This window comes from Callospermophilus lateralis, chromosome 11 (genome assembly GCF_048772815.1).
Source record: "Callospermophilus lateralis isolate mCalLat2 chromosome 11, mCalLat2.hap1, whole genome shotgun sequence".
NCBI classification, from domain to species: domain Eukaryota; kingdom Metazoa; phylum Chordata; class Mammalia; order Rodentia; family Sciuridae; genus Callospermophilus; species Callospermophilus lateralis.
In genome coordinates this window covers 55,746,775-55,763,387 of record NC_135315.1, presented here as the reverse complement: position 1 = coordinate 55,763,387, position 16,613 = coordinate 55,746,775, and the positions used below count along the sequence as shown (strand labels likewise).

Sequence of the window (16,613 nt, the reverse complement as noted above, 5' to 3'; positions counted from 1 at the left end):
ACTGTAAAGATGGTTTACAGCAAAGACTGTGAAATAGAACATCACACGACGCCTGTTATTACCGATGTAGGTTATAAACAAAGACGTTAGAGTAGCTTTATTTAGCAGAAGCTCTTTATTGTCTCATTACAGTGAAAACCGTTTCCAAGGGCCTTTATAGGTCACTTGTAACCTCTGAAACCATGGTATAATTTTTCTTATGCAATCATAAGATACCATTGAAGCTAATGGACTCTAGGAATGAGCTGACTCAGGGGAAAGATGTCCACCATCGAGGATAAAGTTTCCCTGCAGGTGGGATTTTAAGTATGCCTGGGCCATTCTCCTGGTGGTCCTACCCTGGGGGAGGATGAGAGGGACCTCACCTTGCATGAGGAATGAGCAATTCTCTAACCAGGGCTAAGGAATTAGAACTGTGGGAAAGGTCCTCACTCTACAGAAACAAGAAGCTAGGTGTGCTTGGCTGATTCACAGACACACATAGGGCTTCACTAACAGCCACAAGAAATGAGGCCCTGGGGGGCTGGGGGGTGCAGCGGAAGGCACTTACAGAGCGCTTGTCGGCCTCGGCCCCCTGCTGGCCCTGCAGACACGCAGTGAGCTTCTTGTGTGTGCTGTGGGATACTTGCTTCACCAGCTCCAGGCGCTTCTCCACCTGCAGACAGAACAGCGGGAGGCGTCACGGGTGCAGGCAAGGTCGGGAGAAGTGGGGATGTCAGTCTGCGCAGTCATGTTTTCACAGAGACAAGGACTTCTAGGAAGGCAACACCCAGTGCTGGAGAGCTGGGGTGGCGGGTGTAGTCACAGACTCTGGGGCTCTCCTGCTAACAGAGACTCTAAACCTCTCCTTGAGGACCCCACCTAAACCAGCACAGCTGTCCCTGGGTCTGCAGGCCATGTGTTCCAGGACAGCCCATGGATACAAAATCTACAAATGCTCCTGTCCCTTGTATCAAATGGCATGTAACCTACACCCATCCTCCTATATATTCTTTAAATCATCTCTAGGTTAACTTTAAAAATCTAATCAATATAAATCTCATACACATAATAGTTATACTGCGTTGTTTGGGGAATAATGACAAGAAAAAAAAATTCTATTATGTGTTCAGTACTGACTGACAAAATTTGTTTCTCAATGTAATTCAATCTATTTATTTATACATGAACATATACTATATGTGTGTGTGTATGTGTGTATATATATATATTTGTTTGTTCATTTCATATATCTATTCATTCATTCATTCATTCATTCATTCATTCCCCTCCAGTGCTGAGAATTAAACCCAGGACTTGCACATGCAAGAAAAGCACTCTGCCACTGAGCCAGGCCCCCAGGCCTGTTTTCCAATATTTTGGACCCATAGTTGTTTGAATCTACAGATGTGGACTTACATACACTTAAGGCAGGAGAAAAAAATCCTCCTAGCTCACAAATATCTCGTAATAAAACCAACTGGATGTCTAAGAATATCTAGAATGTCTTTTCAGTGGAAGTGAGGGAGTTGGGGTCAACTGTATTCAAAATGTCAAACACTGTCATGTAAGACAAAAAGTTGGATCTCCAGTTTGTAGGAGGTGCAGAGAGCGCAGTGGAAGAAAGCACAGGCAATGGCTGAGTCCTGGAAGGGCAAGCATCTCTGGTGTCCCTGAGCCACGCGGTCAGTGATAGCCTTACCTGAAGAAGGTCTTCACTCAGGACTTCAGTCTTTTCTGCCCTAAAGAGAAAAATTTCAAGAAATATATATCAGTAAAATTAAATTTAAATCACTTTAAGAAAAAAAACATACAATCTTACAGTTACTCGCCACTCTCTTCTCTTACGGCAACCCTAGAGAAACAGAGATATTATAGCAGAAACTCCTAGCAAAAGTATACTGAGGCAATTCTAGGAACCTTAAATAACCCAGCACACCAGCAAACAGGCAAACAAGACACTCTCAAGTTTCCGGATACAAATGGGACCTGAATTAAGGACAACAAACATACTTCTTTTGTTTGTTTTTTTTTGTTTGTTTTTCTCATTTTTCACTAGCAGAATGAAGCAGGTTTCCATAATCGTACACCTCGGCCTCCCCCAAATAAGTAAGAAAAAGTAGCAGAAATCTGAGATCAGTAGACAACAAGCATTGAGTTCTGATATTGAAAGCAAAAGCCACCACCAAGGTCTGACCACCAGGAGTGAGGTCCCTGTCCACAGATGTCATGAATGTGGAAAATGCCATGAAACCCACAAAAAAAAAAAAAATCCTAGAAAAAATGGAATCAGCCAGATTTCACGACACAAGATATACATACAAAAATTAACTGAATCTCTACATATTAGTAAAAAGCATACAAATGTTAAAGTTGTTAAAACAGCATTGACCAGCCCAGGAGGCTGAGGCAGGAGAATCTCGAGTTCAAAGCCAGCCTCAGCAACTTAGTGAGGCCCTAAGCGACTTGGCAAGACCCTGTCTCAATATTTAAAAATAAATATATAAAAAGGGCTGGCGGTGAGGTTCAGGGGTTGAGCACCCTTGGGTTCAATCCCTGGTGCCCTATCACAGCCACCACCCCCCCCCCAAAAAAAAAAAGCTCTGGCAATTGCTTACAAAAAAACACACCGCTCAGGTATGGATCCATCAAAATACATACAGAACCTGCAGGCTGAAAACCACAAACTCGTGTGAAAGAAATCACAGAAGATCTAAATAAATGCAGAGACATACCGACTCTGTCGGCTAGAAAACTCAACACAGGAAAGATGACAATTTCCCCCCATATGACCACAGATTAAACACAACGCCAACCAGAGGTAACAAGGTCTGCTATAGAGACAGACAACCAACTCAAAAATTGATACTAAAGTACAAAGGAAGCAAAAGAACTGGAACTATTTCTAGAAAGAAAACTAAAGCTGTAGGACTTTCATGATCTAATTTTTAAAACTACTGAAAAATTAAATAATCAAAAGAGTATGGTGTAGGAGCTGGGGTCGTAGCTCAGTGGTAGAGCACTCACCTAGCACGTGAGAGGTGCTGGGTATGATCCTCAGCACCACAAAAATATAAATAAATAAAATAAAGGTGTTGTGTCCAACTACAACTATATATATATATATATTTTAAGAGTATGGAGTTGGCAAAAGGACAGAAACCTAAATCAATAGGACAGAACAAAGAATTTAGAAACAGACCTAGACAAGGAAGACCAAGTAATCTTGATGCAGGCAAAGACGACTCTAACAGAAGCAACAGCTAAGGAAATGCAATGGAACACAGTAATACACAAAAATATGAACTCCAGTCCAGTCTTCATATTGCATAACAATTAATTCACAAATAGAGCAAGGGCTTCAATAAAAAAATTAAGATTATAAAAATTTTAAAGAAAACACGGGAAAAAATATCTTTGACCTTGGTTGAGACACTCAATTCTTAACTATATCATCAAAATCATGAGTCATAAAAGAAAAAAAACTCACATATTAAGACCTCCTTAAAAAGAAGCACTTTTGCTGCGGAAAAGATACAGTTAAAGATGAACCAATGACTCACAAAAAGACGGAAAATACTTGTGCAGCAGAAATCTGAAAAAAAAAAATTGTATCTATATGAAGAGCTCTCAAACTCAATAATAAGAAAAAACTCATTAAAATGGTAAAAAAAAATAAAAAAAGAACAGAAACTTTAGAAAGGAAAATATTCTGATGGCAAAGAGCATAAGATGAGAAGCTTATAGTCTATTAGGAGAACGTCAATCGATACCAAAATTAGATACGAGTGTCAGAAAGGCCACACACACACAAACACACAAACACACATACACACACACACACACACACACACATACACACACCTCTATAACAGCAAGAACAACTGACAGCTGGGGGTTAAGCTGTGCAAACTGGTATGGCCACTGTGGAAGCAGTGCGGCAGTTCCTTAATATATATATTCACTTGTGTATGACCCAGACAAACTATTAGGGAGCAATCAAGATTTCATGTTTAAAAAATCCACATGCTCCAAAACACTTGTGAATGCTTGTACAACCTGGCTTGCAATACTGACAGTCTGGAGGCAAGCCGCCTGTGCCCCAACAGGACAGCGAGTTGACACACTGCACAACAGTATAAGCTCTGGGTGCAGCAGGGACACCATTCTGCAAAAACTAGGAACAGAATAGGGAGAAGTGTAGGGATACGCAGCCATACCACGGGAGTGCTCAGCGTTGTGCTCAGGGTACAAGAGACCTTTCCAAGAAGCTACACGCATATTGACCCCATCGGTATGCAATGCTGGAAAAGCCAAGCCACAGGTAAGGAAAAGGAAGCAGCAGTGGCATGGATTGGGGGTGGGGGTTTGACTACAACCCAGAGGAACAGGGAATCATAGATCAGGGTTTGACTACAACCCAGAGGAACTAGGGAATCATCCTGTATTCTGTTCGTGGCAGTGGTTACACAGATCTATATACATGTTGAAACTCAAAGAAGTCTATCAAAAGAGTAGATCTTACTTTATGTCATTTTTTTTTAAAATTTGTAAATGACATTTAATAAGATAAAAATAAAATGGGGAACACAGTAATTATCATCATATACATTAGTCGAAATTTTTTTTGTTTATTTATTTATATATGACAATGGAATGCATTACAATTCTTATTAGACATATAGAGCACAATTTTTCATAGCTCTGGTTGTATATACAGTATTTTCACACCAATTCGTGTCTTCATACCTGTACTTTGGATAATCATGATCATCACATTCCACCATCATTAATTACCCCATGCCCATCCCTTCCCCTCCAACTTTCTCTGCCCTATTTAGAGTTCATCTATTCCTCCCATGCTCCCTCTCCCTACCCTACAATGAATCAGCTCCTTATTATCAAAGAAAACATTCAGCATTTGGTTTTTTGGGATTGGATAACTTCACTTAGCATTATCTTCTCTAACCCCATCCGTTCACCTGCAAATGCCATGATTTTATTCTTTTTATTGCTGAGTAATATTCCATTGTGTGTATATGCTATTGTTTTTATCCATTCATCTATTGAAGGGCATCTATTTGGTTCCACAGTTTAGCTATTGTGAATTGTGCTGCTATAAACATTGATGTGGCTGTGTCCCTGTAATATGCTGTTTTTAAGTCCTTTGGGTATAGACCGAGGGGAGGGATAGCTGGGTCAAATGGTGGTTCCAGACCCAATTTTCCAAGAAATCTCCATACTGCTTTCCATATTGGCTGCACCAATTTGCAATCCCACCAGCAGTGTATGAATGTGCCTTCTCCCCCACAACCTCACCAATACTTACTGTTGTTTGTATGCATAATAGCTGCCATTCTGACAGGAGCGAGATGAAATCTTAGAGTGGTTTTGATTTGCATTTCTCTAATTGCATTACTTTTTGTCAATTTTAAAAGTGAAAAAAAAAAAAAAGGTCTTTTAAAGATAGAACTGAGATATTAGACAACAATGTCATGCAAATCCAGGAGGGAAAGTGCTTGGGGTTAAATATTCTAAGCTCCTAGTGTTTGTTCTTTAGAGGAACTAAAATAACAACTTTGATTTTGTGAAGCTAAAACGTGATCAACATTCAAAGATAACCACTGCAAGGACAGAAATAGAGTACATATCTGTCAAACTGACAGATGAAATCATGAAAAACTTAACAATTAAAGCAAAAGGAAAAACAGTGGTGGGCAAAGCAACGTAGAGAGGACACAAAGTAAAATGTAGACACAAGTTTAAATGTGATAACAAAATACACATGGACTAAATATCCCAGTTAGAAACTAGAGATGGATAGCTTAGAAAAAAAAATCTTGCTCTATGCTAATAATAAAGGCTGTAACAAAGACAAAGACTCAATAAGTATGAAGGGAAAAGAGAAGAATAGATATATCAAACGATTTCTAACAGAAACAGACTTTTGAGGAGAAATAGAAGTTATTTATTTTCTTTGGTTTGTTTTTCTCTTTTCTCTACTTTCACTGCTGGGGATGGAACCCAGGGCCTCACCCACAGAGTTGTACCCTCCACCTCCTTATTAAACTCTTAAAAAAGAACATAAGAAGACAGGAAAAAAAAAAAAAAGCGCCATGTATGCTAAGACTTGACACCAAAACTAGAGAAGGACAATGTAAAGAAAATTAAAAATCAGTCACATGTATTAATAACACAAGGATACAAAACTTCCAGACAAAATAAATTAGCACATTTTGAACAAGTTAGATTAATTGCTAGAATGCAAGAGTGGTTAATTTTAGAAGTCCGCAAGTGTAATTCATCACACTGCCAAATGACAAAAAACAAGACTTTCTCGAAGATACAATTTAATAAAATTCAAAGCATGTTCATGAAAAATTACAAAAAAGGAAAATCCATAACTTGATTTTTTAAAAAAAAATATTCCTAGAAATCTTATCTCTTATTAATTTATTTATTTTTATTTGTTTTAATTAGTTACACATGATAGGACAATGATCTTGACATATCATACATTTGAATCAGATGGGGTATAATTTCTCATTTTTCTGAGTATACAGGTTGCAGAATCACATTGGTTAGAAATCTTATTCTTAATGAAAACAGTCTCTTTAAATCAAGAATAAAATAAGAATTCCTATTATCACAGTCTCTCCAGTTCAATAAACAACTGAAATAAAAGATTTTAAAATGAAAAGAAAAAAAAACTAAAATAACATCATATGAAGATGATGTTCACCCAGAAGTAAACTCAAAGTAATTTACAGAAATTATTATAAAATTTAGAAAGGTTGATTAGATATAAGATTAGAATAACAAAATTAATATAGTCAGTAAATACTCAGAAAACCAAATTTTAAAAATAATTTAATAAGTCAAAATCAAAAGGTTAAGGGTCCTAATGTTTTCTGTCCTCTGTGGAAGCTAGAGAGTTAAAAAGGAAAACAAAGGTTGGGGTGGATCTCCTAAAAAGAGAGAAGAGTAGGGAAGTGCTGGGGAGTGACATTGGCTAAATTATATTGTTACATTGTGTGCATGTACAAACATGTGACAACAAATCCCATCACTAGGTCCAACTATATTGCACAAAATAAAAATGTGGAAAAAAAACTAATTTAATACAGCAAAAAAAATAGAATAAATTTAACATGGGCAGTATTCCCATGGAAGAAAAATTTTAAAGTTAGTAAAAGATACTAATACAGGCAAATAAACAGAGAAATACACTGCATTTGTGAATGAGAATAATTAATGTTGTCACGATGTCTGTTCATATTATTGAGACGTCAATCAAAAAATTTTAATACAAATTAAAAAAATAATTTAACAAGGGAAGCCTAAAATTTATATGAAAATGCAAAAGAGAGCTTAAGAAAAATCAAGATCATCCTTGGGAATAAGAAGTTGGGGAATCTTCAATATCAGATACCAAAACTTGTAAAAGTCACAGTAGTGAAAAAATTAATTATGTCAATGTTCACAATGATCAGTAGAACAAAGAACACCCAGGAACAGAGCCATTGAGAGGCAGGACACCACAGACAGCAGGGTGTCACCTACAATCAGGAACATTCACTGATGAGGATAGAGAAAAATGTTATTTAGTAAGCAGTATGGGGCCAATTCTTTATGGAGGCAGGAGGAGAAATAGGGTTTCTATTCAACATCATGTATAAATGTCAAGTCCTAATAAATTAAAACTCTAAACATAAAAGGCAAGACATTAAAACTTCTAGGAAAAAAATATTAAATATCTTATATATTGACCATGGAATTACACTTTTGAAAATAAAGACTATTCTAAAAGACTAACATATGTTCACATTAAAGTTAATTTCTGTTACAATGGCTTCTTAAAAACAGTAAAAAAGAAGCCAGACACTGGAAAAAGATTCATGTAAAAAAAAAAAAAAAGTCACCATCAAAGAATTAATATTTAGACTGTGTCAAGAATTCCTTCCAGTCAAGAAGAAAAAGATCACCTCTATGGGAAAATAGACTAAAGACTAGCACTTTTTTAAGAGAAGAAATTGTAATGGTTAATAGATGTATGAAAACTTGGTCCAACTTTGCTAGTGATCAGGAATATGCAAATTAAAACCACAAAGAAATACCATTTTACACATATCATTTTGGCAAAAAAAAAAAAAAATGGAGACATCTGACAGTCTTAAAGGTTAAGGACATGCAGGGCCTGGAACTAAGGATTGTTAACAAAAGCATCGTAGAAACAATGTGTCAACTCTAGTCCAGTTAACACTGAAACTGGGTATCCAAATGAAATGCCTTTTAAAAGAACAATCCTCCTTCTTTCTATGTTTGATACACACTAATATTTTCTACTGAGGTCATGAAATTGAAAATTCACTATCACAATGGGTTGGGATCTGCATTCAAAAAAATAGCCATCAAGAAAATAAAGAAGTTGGAATGTATTTATGTAGTGACATGTCATACAGGAAAAGAGAGAGAGAGAGAGAGAGAGAGAGAGAGAGAGATAGATATGAAATAAAATTTACCCAAAACAACGTGGGTGAAATCTTAGAAGTACAATATTGAATAGAAAATTTTACTTAAATAAAACTATTTTCATAAAGCTCAAAACCAAATACCAATAAACAACATATTGTAAAGGGATAAATACATATGTAGCAAAATAAAAAGAAAGCAAGAAAAGAATGGGAATCAGCAAGCTAATAGTGATGCATGCATACCCTGTTGACCGCAGCATGATTCAGTATAGCCAAACTACAGAACCTGCCTGGGTGTCCATCAACAGGTGAATGGATAAAGAAATGCAGTATGTATACATCATGGGGTTTCATTCAATCAAAGGGAAGAATTAAATTATGTCATTTGCAGGAAAATGGATGGAACTTCAGAGGACCAATAGGCAAAGTAAGCCAACTAAAAATTTTTTAAAAAGAAAGCAAGAGAATTATAAATACCAAATTTTAAATATTATCTCCAGGAAAGGGAAGGAGACTGGATTGGGGAAACATATATTGGTGGCATCAACACAATTATCTGTGTTTTGGTCTGAACTCATGTAGCAGGTTCATGGCTTTTTTTCACACTATGTTTCATAACAAATGCAAAAATATGACATCTATGCAACAAACAGAAGATATGATAAAAATTAACAAAAACCAAGGACTAGGTACTTAGGCATAAACTTTGCACGAATGATGTTCATGAAAATCAAAAGCAAACGCACAAAAAATACCATGTTCATCAGATTCTTCCACCTACAGTCCCATCAAAATATTAAAGGCTCTGAAAAGTTCTACAATGAATAGTTTCACCCACAAGCACCCATACACATATGAACTGTAACACTTGCTTTAAAGTTTTTACTACTTTTTGCTTAAAAATAAGTTACTATCGGTCGCTGTGGTGCATGCCTGTAATCCCAGCGGTTCAAGAGGCTAAGGCAGGAGGATCGCAAGTTCAAGGCCAGCCTCAGCAAAAGCAAGGCACTAAGCAACTCACTGAGACCCTGTCACTAAATAAAATACAAAATAGGGCTGGAGATGTGGCCCAGCGATCGGGTGCCCTGAGTTCAATCTCTGGTACCCCCCCAAAAAATAAAATAAAATAAAATAAAAATAAATTAGTTCCAAGTTTTAGGGCATCTTGTTAGTTAGCTACAGCAACTACACATCAATTACATATAAATTAAAATAACCAATAAAAAAAATAATGTAACTAAATAGCATCCAGCTCTCTCCTTTGAAGATCCCCAAAGCTCTTGTATTGGAGACAAATTCTGCTGGAGTTTGATCCTAAAAATGGGAAGGGGTCGTAAGCTTATCTGAAGATCACAGAGATTTAAGAAAATTCTAGAACATGTTTTACTGACAAAAAGATTCGTTATGGTAGAGCTGGAAGAAGCAAAAGGAGGTCCACTCTTCCACACTCCCTGCTTCCCGGCTCCTGAAGCACCTCAGCCAGAAGACCTGGACCTGGGGAAGCTGATCTTCAAGCAAGAGAGGCAGCCCCAGGAGGGAGGCTATTTTTAAGAAGGGCTGGTATTTTAAACCTCATCTTTGTAAATCAAAGAACATCGTTCATCATCAGGACAAGGAGCACTAAAGGACCATTTTCAAGAGCTGAGTCACTCCGCAGGATGACAGCACTGTGGAGTTGACATCGGGGGACAAGTCATGACTTTTTAAATTTTTTACTCAACTGACTAAAAGCAAACCAGAGCCCTGGCAAACTGATCTAAAAAAATGGCATCCTGTTCTATTACAGTGGTTCAGAAGAACAATCAACACCACCCACAGAAAACCTTGATTGTCACCAGTGTTGTGCATCAGACTGTTAGGTCACAGAGGCATTTCCCAAAATGTGTTCCATGAAAAAAAAAAAAAAAAAAAAAAAAAAAAGACCCATAAGATGCTCAGGAGGAAAAGGTTCCATGGACAAATGGGTTAGCAAAACTGTGAATACTGTACTCTCCCTGAAAGGAGTCCTGTGAAAAGATTAAAGGCTCTGAGAAGTTCTGCAGTGAACAAAATGGTTTGATTTTAGCTCATCAGTTATTCGCTCATCTTTAAAAATAGGAAAACATATTTCAAGTGGCATCCTTAATAAGCACGGTCTCACTGAACAACAGGCTCTGTACAGGCTGCTGGAATGTGAAGTTGAAGAAAAGTAATGGTCACGGTCCATCTTTACTCTGGAAATCTTCCCTGACATGCAACCTCGGTTTTCAGGCCTCAGCACAAAAGGACCTTTATTAGGCCTACAAGCCAAGGAACGGGGGTCTTCGCTGTCATCAGAGAAAACACTGAAGGAAGCAGGGAAGCTGCTTCTTCATAAAGCACAAACTGCCTTCTACACAAACCATTTCAGACACACCCGTTGTCCATTTGCAACACTGATGAAATTTTAAGCGAGTCTTTTTAGTACCTATGGTCCCATTTCTATTTGCACCGTCTCAAGGGAGGCACCACAGAGCTTGGCCCTGGACCACCACAGAGCCTTGCTCCCATCTAACCATCTCCATCTCCCCTTCATCACTCACGACACCTCTAGACATTCCTCCTAAGAGGCCCTCCATGCACGGCCACAGCCTTTTGCCTGATGGCTAGAAGTGGCTCTGCAAGGGCTTTGTATCGCTGTATCGCTACTGTGCAATGTAACCAGGCTGTGTTACCATCAGGGATCGACAGTGAGCCACTCGGACTTGCAAGTGACCGTCGTGAAGAAGCTTCTACTCATGATTCTTCAAAGCCAGCGGTAATGGCACACCAAGCAGGCCACCCGAGGAAGCACCGCACTAAGCAGGAGCCGGAGAGACCGAGGGTATTATGGTTTAGATATGAGGTATCCCCCCAAAGATCATGTGTGAGACAATGCAAGAAGGGTTAGAGGTGAAATGAGTGGTTTGTGAAGAGTCTTGACCCAATCAGTGAACTGGGGAAACGTATATTGGTGGCATCAACACAATTATCTGTGTTTTGGTCTGAACTCCTGTAGCAGGTTCATGGCTTTTTTTCATACTATGTTTTGTAAAAAAAAAAAAAAAAAAATGCAAAAATATGTCATCTGTGCAACAAACAGAAGATATGATAAAAATTAACAAAAACCAAGGACTAGGTACTTACTTAGGCATAAACTTTGCACGAATGATGTTCATGAAAATCAAAAGCAAACACACACAAAAAAAACCATGTTCATCAGATTCTTCCACCTGCAGTCCCTGTTGATAGGGACGAACTGAGGGGAAACTGTAGGTTGGTAGGGTGTGGCTGGAGGAGGAGGAGGGTCACTAGGGTCATGCCTTTGGGGTACATATTGGGTAAAATGATCTTAGTCTCTGCTTCTTGACATGATGTCTTCAGCCACTTCCCTCCACCACACTCTTCCACCATGATGTTTTATCTCACCTTGAACCCTGAGGAATGGAGCCTGCTGTCTATGGACAGAGACCTCTGAAGCCATGAGCTCCCCAATAAACTAATCCTCCTCTAAAACTGCTCTTGCCGGGTCTTTTAGTTTCCCAACAGCAAAAACAACTGACTAGAACAAGGCGGGAGTAGGAGCAGAAGCCTTGGTTGAGATTCCTGTAGGAAGGAATGGGAAAGGTGGTAAGCAAGAGAGCGGGCATACGGCTGGGGAGTCCTAATAATTCTGCCAGGCCCTGGGCTCTAAGGGCTGGCCCCTGGTTGTCCAGTGCCTGGCCCTGGAATGACTGAGGGCCTGGAGGGCAAGAGTCTGATAAAAAGAGCTGGGTCTGGTCTGGATCAGCTAGTTTGCATATCAACGTGGGTTTGCAGGCAAGTGACTTGTTCCTTCTAGGAAGAACTAGGAAGTTTCTTCCTGATGAGGCTCCAGATGCCAGAAGAAAAAAAAAAGAAGAAAATAAATTTCATACAATTGTACCTCCTAAAACCAGTGGGAGGGATGGTGGTCATGCCCTTTTTTTTTTTTTTTTTTTTTTAAGATGAGAAAATTGGGCTCCTCTGCATCAAATCACTGCCTTACTCTAAGATGCCACAGGGGTTGAGCATGGACCAGCGGCATCAGGACCCCTTCTAGAACCTGTTAGAGATGCAAAATCCCAGGCCCCTGCTCAGACTAATCGAATCAGTCACTCTGGGAGCACAGACCAGTACGGTGTGATCTGATAAACCCTCCAGAAGATTCGGATGCCTATTTAGAACTCCTGGCCAATGAAATAAAACCCAAAATCCTTGCGCTAAAGCCCACCTGCAGTCAGCAGTTCCTTCTCTTCAAGGTCATCTACATTTTCCCCACTTTCTGGCCCCAGCCATCGCCTACCCTCGGACCTGTCCCTAAGACCTAAGCTCCAGGTCTTCCTAACTTCCCCTTGTCCTCCCAACAAGCCCCTCTGGGATGCCCCTCACGTCTGCACCCACAGCATGTCTGCTGTGACATTGTAGGCGGTCTACAAATGCATATGGAAACAGAGTGTGAACCTTGGCACAAATGAACACAAACGCCACCCGTTCCCTGCAGGGCTCTTGCGGCCGAACGTGAAGTGGCTTCTTCTTGACCAACCATTTCCTCTTTATCGCCTCCCACTTTAAAGGGTGGAAGGCCCACGTTGTCACAGTTTCCTTTGAAAACAGGAATACACATGCGACCTGGTCCTAGGCCACAAGACAAAAGCAAGAACTGTGCCACAGGGTCATCTGTGAAAGCTCTGTCTTCCTGGTAAGGAATGACTAGGACATCAGCTGCCAGGCTCTTTATCTTCTTCCTGTTTTGAATGCAGACATGGTGGTAGGAGCATCAGCAACCCACCTTGGAAACCTGAAGGATTGGCAGAGTGAACTACAGAGATGTTCAGACCTGACTTTAGAGAGCTTCTGCTCCAACTCCAACAACCACTTATGCCTGGGCTTATTCTACAGAGACAATCGTTCCGAAGCTGCTGGGAGGAGGGTTTCTATCACGACAGTTCGACGCAGTCCTAGCTGAATACACTGATGATGGACAATCGCATTTTAAGGTGAATCTCATTCTGAGAAAAGGTACAATTATTCGATGTTTTTGGAATTTCCAATAGTTCCTCCAGTCTTAAAATCATTAGAGCAATGATTGGCTTTTTCCTAAAGTTTCTCAAATGATATTAAGCTGTACAAGAGTGAGACTGGAGGAGAGGTTTGGGAGTGTCACTGAGAAAGGTTTTCTGAAGGAGATGGGCATGGCAGACCCTGGAGGCTGGGAAGATCTACCAGGCAGAGACCTGGGGGAAGGGCTGAAATAGTAGAGAATCTCTCAGAAGCTATCCCTTAGCAGCAACAAAAAGCTATTTAAAAAGAGAATTAAGTTAAGGACAGGAAGACTGTCTTGGAAGTCAGGGGACAGGAGAGGGGAAAACGAGTGGCAGAGTTATTCTAATGTTGGGACAAATCTGTTTTGAAAACAATGATACAACAGAACTAATTTGGGCCCAGAAAATGTCTAGATTAACAAACAAACCAAAAAATCCCTACTGGTTTCTAGACAAAGGCACCCATAAGACAAAAACAGAATCCTGTGAAAAAGGTAGAATCAGAAAAAAATACTTCAGGAAGGAAATTATATTAGAAGTTCCAGGAAATGGAGGAAGATGGGGAAAACAGAATGAGAAAGTATGAAAGAGAAAGAGAAAAAAAATAATGATTTTTACAGAGCTGACAAAATACATAAGTCCTCTAGCTGAAAGGGTCCTGGTCTGTCAGGACACAGTGAAAAATAAGGAAGAGATCCTGGAAGGCCCTCGGAGACAAGGAAGTTATCAAACTACAATTTATCAGATCGAAAGCAGAATTTATTGGCAATAATCGATACTGGAATATAACAAAGCAATACCAAAATCCTGAAGGAAAATACCAAAATCCTGAAGGAAAATTCACCTGATCTAAAAATTTTTATTATGTTAATGCATCATTCAAGTATAGAGACAAAATAAAATCATGTTTAGATGATGCCGTTTTCTGAGAAAGTTCCTCGAGGATGTACTCCAGAAAAAAAAAAAAAAGATAAAAATACACTCCCTTAAGAAATGTTATATATGTATATATATATACACATATATAAATGTATATATGTGTATATATGCTATATATGTGTATTAAGAACTGTAATGCAAAAAAAGTACATGTATAATGGCATAATTTGATGTGAACATACTTTATATACAGAGTTATGAAAAATGTGCTGTATATATGTAATAATGAGTGTAATGCATTCCACTATTTATTTATTTAAAAAATAAATAAATAAATAAGAAATGCTACAACTAACCCAGGTCCAGCACAAAGAAATCTCAGGATGTTAGGACCTACAGGAGGCTTAGAAAGCAGTAAATCCAAATTAGAATTCAGCAGACTCCAAGATGAACAAAGCTATAAAAATACCAGATGGGATGAGTAAACTGGAAGATAGGAAGGCATATAATTTTTGTGATAGGAAAAACAAGACAGTCCAGGCAAAAAAAAAAAATACCCAAGAAAGTTAGGATTCATACAGGGATCAAAGTAATGTGTGATTGAATAATTTACAGAATGCAAGAAAACAGAAGCCATCTGGCCTTGGTAGGAGGTAAGTTTTCCTTTATGTAGAACAAGTATCCTGACAGAGAAGGAAATGGAATCAACATGTCACTTAGGTCCCCCATGAACAGTCTGCAAGTAGCCACAGTAGAAGTATTTAATGGACTTTAAACTTGTAGACTGAGCCTTTGGACAAAGCAATGAGGACCTTATCATAATTCCAAGAGGGAATGAATATAAACTTTATGGACCCTCAAAATGTAAAATAAATAAATAAATAAATATATGAGCAAGGGAAGAATTTGAAAGGGGGAAGAAGGAAAAGAAAGAGGGAGAGAAAATAAAATGAACAGCTCACAAAAGCAAAAGGTGAAAAAGAAGAGGGGAAGGAAGGGGTAGAAGAGCCCCAGTCCTCAGCACTCACTAAAGCCAGTCCAGGGAAATACCACTATTCTGGCAAATGCAGAGAGATTTAAATAGAAGGGAAATGATAATGCAGCAATTTAAGAGATGGGTAATGGAAAGACTGAGAATCATATCATGGAATTAAAACCTTATCTCACCAGAAGGAAGTAACCTAGTGTACTACAAATGTGTTTGTGTGTGTGTGTGTGTGAGCGTGCATGCACATGCAAGAGTAGAAGAATATTATTTTGAGATGTGGAGATTCACAAGTAGAGGAACTAAAAACAGAAGCCATTAAAGCATCGGTGTGGTCCAAGGAGCAGGACTGGGAGACGGATCCGGTCGGGATGGCTAATTCGCTTTTATTACAAACTCTTCTTTACTACTTGATTTTTCAAAAGACCATGTGCGACTTTTTTGCTTTTTAAAGGACGATCTCCAAAACTCTGTAAGTATGTAAAGTAAGTATGCCCATTCACTGCTCTGGAAGTACTATTTGGTACATGAGGGCAACTCGGCAATATATGTTAAAAGAGAGGTAGAGGGTAGGAGGTAGAAGGTAATAAATCATTTAAGTGGAAGAATTCACTTTGAAGAAATAATTAAGGATGGAGAAAAATATCATCAGGACTGCTCAATATTTGTGTGTATATTTGTATGAAGGTCTCTATTTGTATGTCATCTTTTGTCCCCATCCTTTTATAGAATGGATATAGATTTATCCATAGATAAGTCTGTCCATGGATATGAAAATATCCATACTGAGAAGGAGTGGGGATAAAAGTTCATTTATTAAAAGACTCCAAAGGGGTGATTTATGTAAATGGACTTTCATCTAAGTAACTAAAATGATGACCTTTATCTGACAGTTAAGCTACTACAGACCTATCAGGTGCTAATGGGCAGGCTGCCAATCTACCCCTATGGACTGTAGACAAAGTAAAAGAAAAGTTACAAATATGTATATGCTGAGGAAAACCAAGTACAATGTATTGTCAAGGGGGCTGCCAGGGCCCCTGGGGAAGGGGCGGTATGGTCTCAACTCTCACCTGTGTAGAGTTTCAGCTGAACAAGGTAAAACAAAAAGGTTCTGCTTGGGAGCCAGCACAGCAATGGGACTGTTGAACACCAGGGAAGCAGGCACCTCAAGATGGCTAGGAGGGTGGATTTTATATTGTATGTATTTTGGCATTTTTAAAAATTTTTTGAACA

At 38.8% G+C, this 16,613-nt stretch overlaps 1 protein-coding gene across 2 annotated transcripts in view; it reads right to left on the bottom strand.

Moving 5' to 3' along the window:
• Arhgap44 (Rho GTPase activating protein 44) overlaps window positions 1-16,613 on the bottom strand; it is a 172,662-nt gene that overhangs the window by 81,845 nt on the left and 74,204 nt on the right. For both annotated transcript variants that reach the window (XM_076869168.1, XM_076869167.1), the window contains exons 2-3: window positions 1,682-1,721; window positions 551-655 (exon numbers count right to left, since the gene is read on the bottom strand). In XM_076869168.1, the coding sequence (XP_076725283.1) occupies window positions 551-655; window positions 1,682-1,721 (145 nt within the window). The remainder of the gene's footprint in view (window positions 1-550; window positions 656-1,681; window positions 1,722-16,613) is intronic.